A 15,780-nucleotide genomic window follows, 5' to 3' on the forward strand; every position below is an offset into this window, starting at 1 on the left:
GTTCAAGCTCACCAGTCACTCCTCGGAAACCCTATATAGGGTCGCTATGGGTTGGAACCGACTTAATGGCACTTAACAACAACCCTCAGTAAGATGAGGCATTTTTTTCTCTCTTTCTTTTTACATTTTATCTGATTCTTCATACTATTAGACTGTTAATATTTATTTACTGCTACTAGTAATCCTGCTATACTCCTTGTTTAAAATTTGGTATTTCATTAGACCAACTTTATTATAATTTTGTCAAAGGATGAATAAAATATTAATGACACTAACATTTCTTGAGCATGCAGTATATGCCAGCCACTGTGCCTGGTATTTTAACTTCTAAACAATATATATACTTATTCACCATGAATGAGAAAACTAAAAATTCATCTTGATAACATACCCAAGGTCTAAGTGTGGCTCAGGGATTAAAATCCAATGGTAGTATTAAGGAAGGAGGGAAACTAATACAATAGTTATTTAATAAAATTTGAACATATGTCATTTTAAAGAAAAATCAGGTGTTAAGGGGGTGGAGTGGAGACGATTGGGGCTGGGTCTGGCACTTCATTTAATTCTCACAACTATTGTTACAGTCTAGGTATTATCTCCACTTTCAAATGAGTTAATAGAGGGGTGGTCAAATAAATGGCCCAAGACAGCAAGAGTAAGGAACTGGAAGAGCTAAAAGAACAGCAACTCAGCGCTGGTAGACCCCAAATCAATTCCTTCTACAATGAGTCTCCCAGGATCTTATTCTTGTTTAGGATCATTAGATAATGTACAAGTTCATCATTCTTAAAACACCTACTAAAGTTTTAAAAGTACATTGCTTGACTATTTACAAAAGAAAAGTAAAAAACTTGAATTGATTTCCTGAATAATACTATTTAATTTTGAATTCATTAATTATAAAAAAAATTACTCCTGTATCTTGCCAATACAGTAGGTACCTTACCTATGTATTTACTCAAAACAACGTGTGCTGCTGGAATAGCATTCATCTGGAGAATGTTGTAGCGGTACAGCTCTGTCTCCCTGTTGCTTTTATCTTGCAACGTTGTACAGACCCAATAGGCATAACCTATTGCACCCTCAGTCTAAAAAAAGTCAGAGTTAGCAAGAAGACACAGTATAATAAAATTATTAATATTATAATAAAATTATTCCAACAAAAACTAAGAAAGGAAAGAATGCACTTCAATATAATAAATATCCTATCTTAACCTTCCTTAACTGTTAACCGCTTTAAATGAAGGGTCACTATGACAAAGCACAGATAAGAACATATTTAAACTACTTGTTCCAATATTGGGTTAAAGAATCAAATGGGATTAATATACAGACAACAAGCCACACCTAATGGGCTTGTTTTCGTCGTCTCAGTACCATCTTCAACAGACACACACACAAAAATATGAAATTAATAATTACCAAATAAAAAATTCCAAAACACTTTCTTTCATATATAATCTGGAAATGTCAATCAAGTCTAATCCGTATCTAGATCTTCCTTTATCTCATTTCTCTGTCTGACTGTTACTATACCTATTAAATCCCAGTATCATTTTTTCATGAGTTCTTGAAAATTGGTAACAAAGAGTCAAGCGAAAAGTTCTTGACATTAAGAGAGCTTATCTGTTTCTAAGAAAGAATAAAAGAGTAGAGGCAAATGCTATCACTGACATACCACTACTTATTCATTTCCTTAGGAAGGAAAATGCTGTATTCATTAATGAATCCTTAAGAAGGATGTTCAAATTCTTACATGCATATTAAGTTCTGTAGTGTGTCTAAAGAGATCCATGGTGTCATAGCTTCCAACTGTCTCTGCGATGAGAGCCTGGAGAAGGAAAAAAAGAGATTCTTAAATATCTTTAAAAGGGCATAAATAAATTAAATTGTTAAGAACTACCAAAGGTTTACTACCCAGTGTTTAAAACCAAAGTTAATTTTTTTTTAAAATCTTGGCTACCACAATCCTATTGCTCAGAAGCTCAGAATGACTTGTTGAAATGACCCTTAACTGGCTAAGGCTTCCAGATGTCCATTTGCAGCCAGGTAGTAGTGAAATCATCCACATGAAAATTCCTTAGACACTGATGAGGCTGTGTTACTGTTTCCCATTCCTCCCATCCCTGATCTATGTAATACTGTATTTGTCTAGAGAAGAGGTTCTTCATTGTAGAATCACCTCTTAATCATCTGGAGAGTTTTTAAAAAGAATGTCGTCATTCCTGTTGTTGTTAAGTGCTGTTGAGTCAGATTTGACTCATAGCAACCCTGCATAGGGTTTCCAAGGAGAAACTGCTGCGTTTGAACTGTCAACCTTGGGATTCAGTCAAGTGCTGATCCTACAGCACTACACCAGGAGTCCTTGTCCATACCCCTCGATATCTAGTTTCCATAAGTCTAGATAGAACTCAATTTCTTTTTATTTTTCTAAACTGACTCAACATTTTAAACATTACACTTAATGCATTTGACTTTCCTAAAATTACTTTTAAGCTCAGCTACCTTTTACAAGAAGCCAAGTATGAGGAGCCTTTATAAAGTTTACGGAAAAATTCCATTATTATTAAATTACATAGATTCCAGAAACTGTTTTGAGGCGCCCTCATAGTTTTAGTTATCATACATTTCTAATATCACTAGCTGATTAAGTGTCATTTCTATTACTATCAGTTCAAGTATATCCATTGTAACTTCCAGGAATAAACTATTTTTAGGAACAAAACCCATTTTAAAATGTAAAACCCTATTCAAGTGACTCATCTAAGCAAGCAGCTGAGAGAGCCTGGGCTAGAGCAGTGGTACTCAGAGTGCGGCCCCTGGGTCATTAGGATGACTTGGGAGCAGTTAGAAAGGTGCAGTATCTGTCAAAGAGATTAGCACAGTACTCCCACGGCTCCCTGATGCTATCAGTGGGCACTGGAGTTCACCTTTCTCTCTCTGTCTGTTTCAGGGATTAACCAGAATCCATCACAACTTTGATAATGAACTTCTGATGTAGGTGATGCTCACCTCTATCAATTATCTGAAATCAAAGCTATCTATTTTCAACTCATAGTGACTCCATGTTGTTTTTGTTGTTGAGTGCTGTTGACTTGATTCCAACTCAGCAACCCTACATAAGGTTTCCAAGGAGCAACTGGTAAGCTTGAACTGCTGACCTGTGGTTAGCGGTCCAGTGTTTATCCTACAGCACCACACAGGGCCCCTAGTGATCCCATAAGACAGAGTAAAATTGCCAGGTAGGCTTCTTTCTAGACTATACTCCTATAGGAGCAGATCTGCGGGGTTTTTCCTATGGAACAGCTAGGTGAGTTTGAAGTGTTAACCTTTATGTCACCGGTTGAGCATTTAACTGTTGTACCACCAGGGTTCCTTCAAAACAATCTACTACTTACTAATTTACTACAACTTCACTCGTCTAATCACCTTCTTTTTCAGGTAAAAAAAAAAAAAAGAACCAGAGAAGTAAAGTGATAAGGTAAAGTAAAGGAATCAGTTGGTGACAGAACTCAGATTAGTAGCCAACTATTCTATTTGGCAGTGCAAAAATCTAAACTTAGAAAAGGAAGAAACCCTCGTTAAAAAGGGTCAAATCAAATCAAATAGGATGATTTCACAGAACATAATAAGAAAACGTAATAATCAAAATGATGTTTTCTTTGCAAATATTCATTAAACAGTGGAGCTTGGGTTTGTTTTATAAGGAACTTTGGTGGCACAGCGGTTAAACGCTCAGCTGACAAATGAAAAGTCACTGGTTTGAACTTACCAGCTCCTCTGGGAGAAAGATGTGGCATCTGGCAATCTGCTTCTGTAAAAGTTTACAGAAGCACTGGAAACCCAATAGGCAGTTCTACTCTGCCTTTAGGGTTGCTATGAATTAAAATCAACTCAACAGGCTATTTTTTAAATAATCAATGAATGGTGTGATTCAAAACTTCCCAAATCAAATCTTAATTACAAGCTAAGTATTATACCCAAGGAGCTTTGAGATCCTTCAACTTTCAGATCTACAAAAAGAGTGTAATAATAACCACCATTTCAAAGGACTGATAAGGTTATAGATTGAACTGTTTCTCCCAGAAAGAGATACTGAAGTCATAATCTCTGTGCCTTTGACCATGATCCCTGGAAATAGGGCTTCTCATTTGGTATGTCAATGAGGTCATACTGGAGGAGGGTGAGTCCCTAAGCCTAATCCCTACTGAAAGTTGAAAACTTTAAAAGGGAAAACAGACAGGAACAGATAAACACAGAGGGGAAGAAATCACAGGACAACACAGAGAGATGTATCTATACACAGCAAAGGTGGGCCAAGGATTGCCAGTACCGATGGGCAGCTGAGAGAGAGCAAGTACATCCCTGTCAGTGTCCTGAGTTCAGACTTCCAGCCTCCAGAACCGTGGAGACAGTACATTTCTGTTCTTTCAGTCACTCATTTGGAGCATTTTTATTTCAGCAGCACTAGGAAACCAAGATCTACTGAAATAATTCATACAAAGAGCTTAATACAGTGACTGGCACAAAGTAAGTCCTGTTATCATTATTGTTAACACTGAAAGCTTATCAGCAGATTTATTAATAACAATCTGTTATATATCTTACTTGTCCAATCCAGCACATTAAATAAGATGGGTCGAGAGACTGAGCCATTTTGAAAGCTTCATGAGCTTGCTAAAAAAAAAAAGGCAAGAATGTAACACATCAAGTCATTTCATAAACTTAATACTAAATTGCTTATGTTTAAAAATCATAAGAGGATAAAAATGTCAGGCCTGTCATCCTAAATATGAGTTAACCTAAAACTTTACCACTAAAGCCCAAATAGCAATGCTTAAGGCACTGTTTCAACTACTCAGTTCAGAGTCCTCCTGGGTGTAACAGATTCATGTACAGACCTAAGAGTTCCAGTATCCTACCACAAAAGGCAGCATAGGATAGAACTTTCAATCATTCACCTACCTATTTGCTAACTACAAGGTTCAAGTGATTATGATGGCTGTATCTACTGCCCTTTCTTTAAGCTTTACTGGAGGGAGTTAAGAATTACTAAGGGAGAAGTCAGAGATACATGCCTACTACTGGAAGAAACAGTGGTCAATAGCATAAATCTGCACTAAACAGTCTAGAAAATTTAAAGATCCCTCACTTGGACACATTAACATGCATGTCCTTTTTTCTGCTACAAGGAATAACTTATTATATTATGCTTCTTTATGCTGTTTATACTATTTTCTCAATAATCTGTGTATGGCAGGAAGCTGTCTTTTACTTCCTATGAAAAAGTAAATTCATGAGCAGCAACTGTGCCATCCTACCATAGCACCACATTCACTTGTGGTGTTCTGTTTAAATTTTCACATATCCCAAGATACACATATTGAGTTTCAATTTATTTAAAATCACCTAATGCTTTCTTTGGAGTTCTGGTGTGGTGCTGTGGGTTAGTGCGCCAGACTGCAAAGCCATTTGAACTGCAAGGTTGGCGGTTCAAGCTCACCAGCTGCTCCTCAGAAACCCTATACAGGGTCGCTATGGGTCGGAACCGACTCAACGGCACTTAACAACAACAATAATTTCTTTGCAGTAACTTCATGCCGCTGAGAAATTACTGAAGCTAGTTTAAAAAGACGAGATTCAATATACTGACTGATAGAGAACACAGCAAAGATGTACTAGTATCTATGGACTTGTGAAAACTTTCCAAACACAACCTAGTAATAAGCTCCCAGTTATTTTAATTCCAATTTCCTGATGTGTATCAGCTCAAGTTTCACAAATTATGCTGTGGGGCTTAAAGGGGATTAACATCCACTAAAGCCAAACCTAAATCACTCTGTTGTTGTTGTTAAGTGCGGTGAGTCAATTCTGACCCATAGTGACCCTGTTTTTTAGGGTTTCCAAGGAGCAGCTGTTGAGCTTGAACCACCAACCTTGCAGTTCAAAAGGCTTTGCAGTCTGACGCATTAGCCCACAGCGCCACACCAAGACTCCTAAATCACTCTAGTAAAGGCTAATTTTAAGTTTCTACAGTGTAGGAGTACAAGGTGTTTCCCTGACCTCATCCACCCCATTCTCATCCCAACCTCAGTAGAGATAAAAAGAAAACTTCCCAAAATCATTTGCAATAGAATTGTTTTAATCTCTAAGTGAAATAACAACACATTACAAATCCAGATTTTTCTTGAGTAGAATATGAAAAATAATTTTCACATTAATCATTCAATAAATACACTGGATGTCATCAGTGTATTAGCCTACTTGAGAGTATACTAGAGAGCTAATACTGCACAAAATACTTCTTCACAAGGAGTGGGGAACGGAAAATTTTCTCTACTTTTAATCTGATAAAACAGGCAACACATTTACCTCAATGGTGTTATTTGCAAGATATAACACTCCCAAGTTGGTCCAGGCAACAGCATTCTAAAAAAAGAAAAAACATATTTAAAAAAAAAAAATTAGGCCCCTGACCTATTAAGTCTCAAAAAATTAATGGCACTAAATTTCAAATTTCCTCCTCATAGACAAACATAGAACACTCACAATCTGTTCTGACTGAATTGACTTGATGAAACAGTGCTGAGCAAGAGCATAATTTCCAATACCTGAAAAACAGAGATTGTGATGAAAAGGGACTTTATCACCTAAAACATGGAATATACTAAAAATATTGAAATAAGTAATGTTCAATTCTCACCACTGTGACAAGCAACCACACCTAGTGCATTCCAGTATAAGTGGTTATTGCTGTCCAGTCTCACTGCCTTTTTCAGACACTGAAAGAAGTAAAGTTAGATTAAGTTTTATTTTGTGAAATATTATCACTGTGCCACAGGGTCACCACCACAAATTATAATGAGCTCCACAGCATCTAACAACAACAACATCAAGAGAAACAGTCTTATGTGAAAATACACTACAGTAGTTAATGTATCAAAAACAACTTTCAGGAAAAGTTTGCTGTTTTTTCAATTCATTAAAAAAATTTCAAAACCATACATGCAAAGATTTCTCCAGCAACTCTTTAAGATCACTCATGTTGCTGCCTGTTTCTGCTAAATGTTGTGCTTGGCGATAATAATTAATTCCAAGATCACACCATGTATTAGACGTAGACATCAGTTTTAATGCACGGCCATAACATCTACGAAAATAAAGAGAGAATGTTACACTTTGCTATAATCTTATAATCTAATTTGAATGTCATTAACTAGCAACTTTTGTAAATTACCTTCCTCCTAGATGAAGGAGTTCATTTTTCTTCAATACTTGTTTGCCTTCTTTCTGACCTAGAAGGACTCCTAAAACATTAACATTCACTTTAGACACTGAGACAGCATGCAGACTGGTGCAAGCATCCCCAACAAGCTTCCAAAGGCAAGACACATCAGCTCGATGCTGCAGAGCCCTAAAATACAAACAAAGTGATTCTTGTATATTATCTTTAAAAAGCAGAGTTTATCTATCACATTACTACTTGAAATTAAAACAGAAATTTTGCACGTGTTCCTGATTAAGAGCTACTTCTTTTATTAAGCGTAGTGAATATCTTACTAACCTCCTAACAACCACATATTACCTCCGTTATAGGAAATCAGAGGGAAGAAGGGAAGGAAGGACAGAAGCAGAAATTAAGTAAAATGTCAGAAATGTCAACATCACTTTTGTTAGAAGTAGCAGAAATCATATAAATAAACCAATAAATTTTCCAAGACCAATTTGCTTTTAATATTGAATTAAAAAAAATAACAACAAAAAAAAGTATCTTTTTCAGGAGTTCTGGTGATACAGTGGATTAAGTGTTGAGCTACAAACTAAAAAAAGCAGCAGTTCAAACTCACCAACTGTTCCACAAGAGAAAGATGAGGCAGTCAGCTTCTGTAAAGATTGACAGCCTCAGAAACTCTATGGAGCAGGTCTACTCTGCCCTATCGGGTCGCTATAAGTTAAACTGACTAACCAGCTGTGGATTGGTTTGTTTTGTTCTATTTTTATACTCCTTTTGCTTGTTTGTGTGTACACTTATTTTAGGAATGACCACAGTTATACACAGTTACTCTTTAACAGCTGGTTATTATCAACTCTTGCTTTTACTTTCATAGAACTTCTCTCAAATAAAAAAAAGACTAGTAAATGTATAAAATGTGTCAAAATACACTTCATGATCCAAAGAATTTCTCTTCTCTATGAGTAGGCACATGAAAAACCTAGACAAGACTATGGGAAAACCCATATTTAATGAAACAATACATTGATAGAGTGCTTTTTAGTATGAGAAAACCTTAGCTATACATTTTTCTTTTCTTTAGACGTTAATAAAATAAGAGAAAACTTATTTAAGCCAATTCCAGGCAATCAACGATCACAAATAGCTATGTTACTGGCAGATGGACAAGCAGATGAAACATTTTTCACAGCTTTATTGCTCATAGAGTCCAACTAAAGGTCAGCTTCCAATGTCTTCCTAAGAAACAGGATTAATTAATGTAGTCATGCTTGAGTGTCTTCCATGAGGTTCAAGAAAAGGGAAAACACTAGTTGGTATTCCTTTACCAAAATATCTTTGCAAAATTTCTAAACTGACAACATGAAAAGAGAAAATAGAAAAAGAAGAGAAACAAGCAATTTTAATAGCCAAAACTTTTATCTTCTTTTAAATTTATTAAAAAAATAAAGTCATCTACCACAAAAAACACTTCAACCATAACCAATATATTTATAATTCTATAAAATACCACATTTACTCAAATTTTTCTTGTTCACAGACATCACTTTTCTGCTACACAGGAACTGAGGCACAGTGCTCTTTCACTTTTATCTTTAACCTTATTAATAAACTTAAAATTGGCCTTTAACACTGAGTAGAAAGCATATTGAACACCCAAAGCCCTTTATTGCAATCAGTTTAAATACACATATTCTGCCATTTCCAGGTATCCTGAAAGCGGATACTCACATGTGATTTCTGACCTACTGGTTTGCCTCCTTCTACTCCTTTCTATGAAGTCCTGGTGTAGTGCTGTGGGTTAATGCTCTAGACTACAAGGTTGTTTGAATTGCAAGGTCAGTTTGAACTACAAAGTCGGTTCAAACTCAGCAGCCACTCCTTGGAAACCTTATACAGGGTCTCATGAGTCAGAACTGACTTGATGGCACTTAACAACAACAACAATTCCCTATGCACCCATCATGCCAGTAACTACAAAGAGCAAACAAATTGTATTAATTTCCCAGAAAGGAATACAATATATATATTTTAGAAAAATAATTGGGTAGCATATTTTTCTATGTTTTATTATTCTGAATAGTTGTTGTATCTAACAGAATAAACATTCAAATGCTTTTCCAAATTTGGCTTTATGAAAATACTGGGAAACAAATATGATGAATAACAAGAGTAATACAAACCAAGTAAAATACTCCAATGCTTTTTCTATGTAGTCTACAGCTTTCCCATCAAGATAATCGATTAGAGCTGCTTTTGCCATCATTAGATGGCATTCACCCAGACCTAAAATCAGATACATTTACAGCTATCATTAAAACATAAAGAGAAACACTTAAAATGAACTTCAATGGTGCTTACAGGTGTTATTTTAAATCTCAAAAAAGATATCTTAATAATAATAAATAAATCTTAAAAATCATGTGAAATTATCTTTAAACATTATTTTGCATGTATTTAATGTGGAACTCAAAAAACAAGGTGCTGGTGGAGTAAACATACACTAAAATGTTAGCTTTGAAAATGGGACTAGTATTTAAATACTACTTTCTAAATGCTACTTGTTGGGTTCCTGGTATGGTGCTGTAGTATAAATGCTGTATTACTAACCACAAGGTTGGTGGTTTGAACCCACCAGCTGCTCCTTAGAAACCACAGGGTCGCTATGAGTCAGAACCAACTCCACAGCACTTAATAACACACCACATTATTAATTAGTTACTATTATTTCCTGGTGTGGCACTGTGGAATAAACACTGGACTACAAGGTCAGATTGAATCACAAAGTTCGTGGTTCAAACTCACCAGCCACTCACTCCTTGGAAACCCTATAAAGGGTTGCTACATGTAGGAAGTGACTCAATTACATTTAACAATAACAACAATTGTAAATAAGATTTGATCTTTTAACACTTGAATCTGTATAACAAGTTATACTACATAGATCAAAGAAAATATTGATTTCCTGAAGAACCTAGAAACAATTAATAAAGTGAGTTCTTCTTTCCTTAAGGAAAGACTTTTTTAAAAATTAGAAAGGAAAAGGTTTTCAAGGCCTAACTTACATGTCAAGGAGCTCAGGTAGCTTAGTGGTTACAAATTGGGCTGCTAACCTCAAGGTGAGCAGTTCAAAACTACCGGCTGTTCCATGGGAGAAAGATGAGGTTTTCTGCTCCCGTAAAGATTTATAGCCTCGGAAACCCTGGCAGGGTTCTTATGAATCGGAACACCACCACGGCACATAAGCACCACCACCACCATTATTTACATGTCACCTAAAACATATGCTATTTCTGGTTTAAACCGCAATTGTTTTTTAAAAAGGTAAAAGAAATGGTTGAAAGCCATTATAATGAGTTCCAGGTTTTTTTAAAAAAGGATCATACATAATTCTAAAAATTTTAGATTACATGTAAATATTGGTGTTTATTTTATATGACCAAAAATATGTGTGTATGGAGGTACTGAAATCAATTTAGATAATTATAATCAACTTTAGCTGTTTCTAAAATGTAAAAAAATTTAAACTGAGCTTCTATAATTAAGAAAGTAATTAATTACTTATGATATTCTAATGGAGTCCTGGTGTGGCACTGTGGGCTAATGCATCAGACTGCAAAGTTGTTTGAACTGCAAGGTTGGTGGTTCAATCTCACCAGCTGCTTCTTGGAAACCCTATACAGGGTCTCTATGGGTTGGAATCATCTCGACGGCACTTAACAACAACAACAATAAAAATATTGTAGGGATACAGTGAATGAACAAATAAATCAAGATGTAAGAGATAGCAGAGAATCTCCTACTTTCAAGTTCCCTGTTTTAGACCCAATAGCTATAATGTGTGGTGTCTAAGTTAAGTCTTTATTTACTGTTCACTGTTGTAAAACAAGATTTAAATTTTCTTATATTCAAATTTGTACAACAAGCTGTATTATAATAGGTTGACACTGAACAGTTACTATTGATCAAAGAAGTCCTTTCCAAGTTATCAATGCATTTAGAAAATTTACTCAAGGATTTTACTTTTCAAAATCATAAAAGACAAAGGAGTTATTTAAAAAAAATACCTTTCAAAGCAGGGACATAATCTTCGTCCTTTTTAATAATCAGTTGGTATTGAGCTACAGCTTCCTTATATTTGCCTAGGATTTGCTGTATTGCTGCAACTTTAAACACACTATATGTAGATTCTGGGTTCAGTTCACTGGCTTTGATGAAGGATTTCAAAGCTGTTGTATAGCCGCCTCTGCTTAAGTATGCCTCTCCTAATGACTCCCAACAATTGAAATCCTTTGGGTCTGCCCTTAAGGCTGCCTGTAAACTAAAATTTCAAGAAAAAGTTAAGAGACATAAAAGCAATAGAACTACTTCCACATCTGAAAGAGGAACATTAAAAGATAGTTCAGCTAAATTGCATATCATCATGGCTCCTTCAATTTGTAAAAGTGCTATTAAAAGCCTCTTCCTCTTATGATCTGCTATCTTTAATACTAAGAAATTTTAATATCACTTTAGAATCAATAAGAACATAGTACTTTGGGGGAATATGCTAACCAGAATATTCCTTTTCTAGATTATGTGACCTGATTAGGACTCTAGTTTTCTTTCTAATCAAGAGAGGTGTGTGTGTCCATTTACCTTTTTGCCCCACGAAACCATCCACCAAACAGTAATAGTGTAGGTGAAAAATAAAAATAGCAAGCATGCTTTCAATTTCTGATTAAATTCCATTTCCATGAAAAATGTACAATACCTGTATTCTAGAAATGTGCAGAAATATGAAATGATTTTATCTTGATTAAAATATACTTTATTTATTCTGAAATATAATAAAAATAAGAAAGTTAAAATTCAAATCCCTTAAGGAGTTCTGATGTGGCACTTTGGGTTAAGGAGCTAAGCTGACAGGTCAGTTTGAACCACAAGGTCGTGGTTCAAGTTCACCAGAAACCCTATACAGGATCACTATGAGACAGACCCAACTCAGTGGCACTTAACAACAACAAAACAACAAAGGAGTCCTGGTGACGTGCTATAGGATAATGCACTAGACCTCAAGGTCAGTTTGAACTGCAAGGTCAGTGGTTCAAACTCACCAGTCCCTCCTCAGAAACCCTATACAGGGTCTCTAAGTTGGAACACAGTAGACAGCACTTAACAACTACACCAAAGGCAAGTAAAGAAACCCAAATCTTCACAACCGGACCAATGAATAACATGATAAACAGAGAAAAGATTAAAGCTATCAAATCATTCATTTTGCTTGGATCCACAATCAACACTCATGGAAGCAGCATGATTTATTGCATTAGCAGATTTGCCTAATGCAATCAAATGACTTTTTGCATTAGGCAAATCTGGTGCACAAGATCTCTTTAAAGTGTTCAAGAGCAAAGTATGAGGACTAAAGTGTGCCTCTCCCAAGCCATGGCATTTTCAACTGCCTCATATGCAATTGAAAGTTGGACATTGAATAAGAATCAATGCATTTGAATTACAGTGTTGGAAAAGAATATTGAAAGTACCATGGACTCCCAGAAGAACAAACAAATTTGTCCTGGAATAAGTGCAGCCAGAATGCTCTTTATAAGCAGGATGTAAAGAACTCATGTCTTAGAAGTGACTGGCTTACAAGCTTTCAAGAGGGAACCTAGAGCCACGGGGCATGGAGGAAGGCAGAATCTCCAGTGAGTACTATCCAATCTGTCTAGGCGGAGCTGATGAAATGAAATGCAGAAGGGTCACTTGTGATACAATGGTGAATAATTGTTATCAAGACTGATTGTGAGGGTTGGAAATGTAAAGGTAGATGTTTTATAGCAAGGAAGGGAGTGATTAATTCTCCAGTCTAAGAGCGGAGGTCCCTAGGACCATCAACGGAGAAGAGCCGAGAGTGGGACCCTACCCAGAGAAGCAGCGATGCCTGAGATGGAGGCAGAGACGATGACGTGGAGTGATGAAACGGCTGGGGACATTGGATCCAGAGAGGAAGAGGGACTGTGTGCTGAAGACTGGGGGGAGGGGCGGAGTGTAGGGGGTGGGTTTGTAGGGTATACCCTTTGGCCGGTTGATGATGCATGGAGGGGATTGGAACCATGGCAATGAAACGATATACGATAGAATGAATGTAAAACTAAAGTTCTCTCATGTAAACTATCATATAATTCACAATAAAACCTTTAAAAAAAAGAACTCATGTCTCGTACTTTGGACATGTTATCAGGAGGGACCAGTCCCTGGAGAAGGACATCATACTGGGTGAAATGGAGAGTCAGTGAAAACGAGGAAAAACGTCAATGAGATGGGCTGACACAGTGGCAGCAGCATTGGGCTCAAGCGTAACAACAATCCTGAGGACGGCAGTGTTTTGTTCTGTTGTGTCTATGGTCGCTTCGACTCAGAAATGACCTGACTCAAAAGCACCTAACCCAATAAAAAAAAGAAGCACCTCCAAAAAAGGTCAGATGATCTACTTCCAAACTTTAGTCACTGAAAACTCTAAGGACACAGTATTACCCTGGCATACATGGAGTCACCATGAGTATGAATTAGCTCGACAGCAACTAACTAACCATAAATAAAGTTTGCTATTTATCCCACAAAGTACAACTGGTAATGAGGCAACTTGAGAAGCCCTGGTGGTGAATGTTTAAGGGCTCAGTTACTAACCAAAAGGTCAGAGGTTTGGAGCCTACCAGTGAGTGGCTCCGTGGTAGAAAAGACCAGGAGATTGATCTCTATTCTCCTTTATCATATAGTATCACTGTGCACCAGAACCAACTTGCCAGACACACAACATGATGTAATTTGTGAATTTCATTATAAGAATATATGCATTTTAATTTAAGGAACAAGTTGGTTGTCTAGTGTTGTTTAATATAATAAAGTGCCTTACTCAGCCACTGCTTGAGAATGTTGACCCGCTTTCAAATAGTATAGTCCTCGCCTAAGCCAGGCCCATTTTGCAGTTCCAGCACTTGCTTTCTGAGTTACTGTGGTTAGGATTGCTAAGGCGGTTTCCTAATAAGAAGAGATAAATATTAGAGAAATCAAATATTGTAAAAATACAGAATACACATATGTAAAATACAGATATAATCTCACCTTAATAATTTATGTTAAGTGCCTTCAAGTCGGTTCTGACCCATAGCAACCCTGTATACAGTTTCCGAGGAGCAGCTGGTGCGATTGAACCACCAGCCTTGTAGTTGAAACCAACTTTGCAGTCTAGTGCATTAACCCACAGCACCATACTGGACTCCTCACATTAGGGCTCAGCTACTAACCAAAAGGTAAGACGTTGGAACCCACCAGTAGCTGTGTGACAGAAAAGACCAGAAGATTGCTCCCATAAAGATTACAGTTTAGGAAACCCTATTCTACTTTGTCATACAGGGCTACTAGGCATCAGAACCAACTTGGCAGACATATACGTGAGGTAACTTGTGAATTTCATTTTGAGAATATATGCATTTTTAAATCCATAACTTATAGATATTAATATGTATACACACAGAAACTTTTCTGTTCATACATTCAGGATTAAAAAAAGACAAAATTATTTTAGTTATTAGACATACCATCTCTTCAAGTTCCACACTTAGGTCGACTGCCGCAGCTCCGGATTCAGTATCAGTGTCATCTAATTCAAAAGCTTTCCTGTAACACCCACGGGCTCTGTTTTTATCTCCCACCACATCTCTATAATAATGACCTAAATAGCAGAAAACTTTGCCCATGTATGTATCCAGTCTTGCAGCCTTTGAGATAAATATGGATATTAAGAAAATATAGAAGTTCATTTTGATAAACCTTTTTTAAAAACATAAATGATAAATACATAGAAGAAAAAAGAAATAATTTAATGAAATATACAAAACATATTCCAAACCATCTTTTCATATAAGGTTTGAAAAAGCAGTAAAACTTGACCCTCATTGCTAATAGAAAGCAAATACCAGTATAAAATAATTTTTTTGTTCAACGAAATGTGAAACTGGGCCTATTGTTACATGAATCTGCTTTTATGAAACAAGAGAAGGATGTCAAGACTGCTGGATATTAAGAAGTTAAACATCTAGAACTAAATAAGACTCATATGCTCAAATACAGTAGAAATGATGTAAAAACAATAATGTTTTCTAGAGACAATTCTGTTGAGTTTTCTGTAATGTACATTTCTTAAATATTAAAGCAACTTACATAGTTATGATTTAATATTCTTCTTGAAACTTCTAACATTCTCAAAAACCTCGTGTGAAAGATGAAGCATAATAAAACAGTTCAATGAAGAGTAACTTCATGTATATAACTTTTATGGTTACACAATAAATCCATTTCAACTAAGAAGTGAATATTAGCTCTTATTTTTACCTTCAGAAAGTGGGTAAAAGCCTTTGTTTTATCTTTTCTTGTTTCTTCACCCATAGACCAATATGTTAATCCCAGTTGGTAATGATATTCAGCAACTTCAGTGTCTTTCTCAAGAGCCCTCTGAAAACTAAACACCAAAAAAGGACTAAATATGTATGTGTGTACATATATTTATG

At 36.0% G+C, this 15,780-nt stretch overlaps 1 protein-coding gene across 1 annotated transcript in view; it reads right to left on the reverse strand.

Moving 5' to 3' along the window:
• Positions 1-15,780, reverse strand: part of TTC37 (tetratricopeptide repeat domain 37) — a 126,174-nt gene that overhangs the window by 57,964 nt on the left and 52,430 nt on the right. Inside the window, exons 13-25 of the mRNA XM_006867880.1 lie at positions 15,605-15,731; positions 14,812-14,991; positions 14,127-14,251; positions 11,299-11,552; positions 9,415-9,517; positions 7,238-7,414; positions 7,006-7,150; positions 6,704-6,782; positions 6,550-6,611; positions 6,373-6,429; positions 4,609-4,677; positions 1,757-1,831; positions 947-1,088 (exon numbers count right to left, since the gene is read on the reverse strand). Of these exons, the coding sequence (XP_006867942.1) occupies positions 947-1,088; positions 1,757-1,831; positions 4,609-4,677; positions 6,373-6,429; positions 6,550-6,611; positions 6,704-6,782; positions 7,006-7,150; positions 7,238-7,414; positions 9,415-9,517; positions 11,299-11,552; positions 14,127-14,251; positions 14,812-14,991; positions 15,605-15,731 (1,595 nt within the window). The remainder of the gene's footprint in view (positions 1-946; positions 1,089-1,756; positions 1,832-4,608; positions 4,678-6,372; positions 6,430-6,549; positions 6,612-6,703; positions 6,783-7,005; positions 7,151-7,237; positions 7,415-9,414; positions 9,518-11,298; positions 11,553-14,126; positions 14,252-14,811; positions 14,992-15,604; positions 15,732-15,780) is intronic.

This window comes from Chrysochloris asiatica, unplaced genomic scaffold (assembly GCF_000296735.1).
Source record: "Chrysochloris asiatica unplaced genomic scaffold, ChrAsi1.0 scaffold00111, whole genome shotgun sequence".
Lineage (NCBI taxonomy): Eukaryota > Metazoa > Chordata > Mammalia > Afrosoricida > Chrysochloridae > Chrysochloris > Chrysochloris asiatica.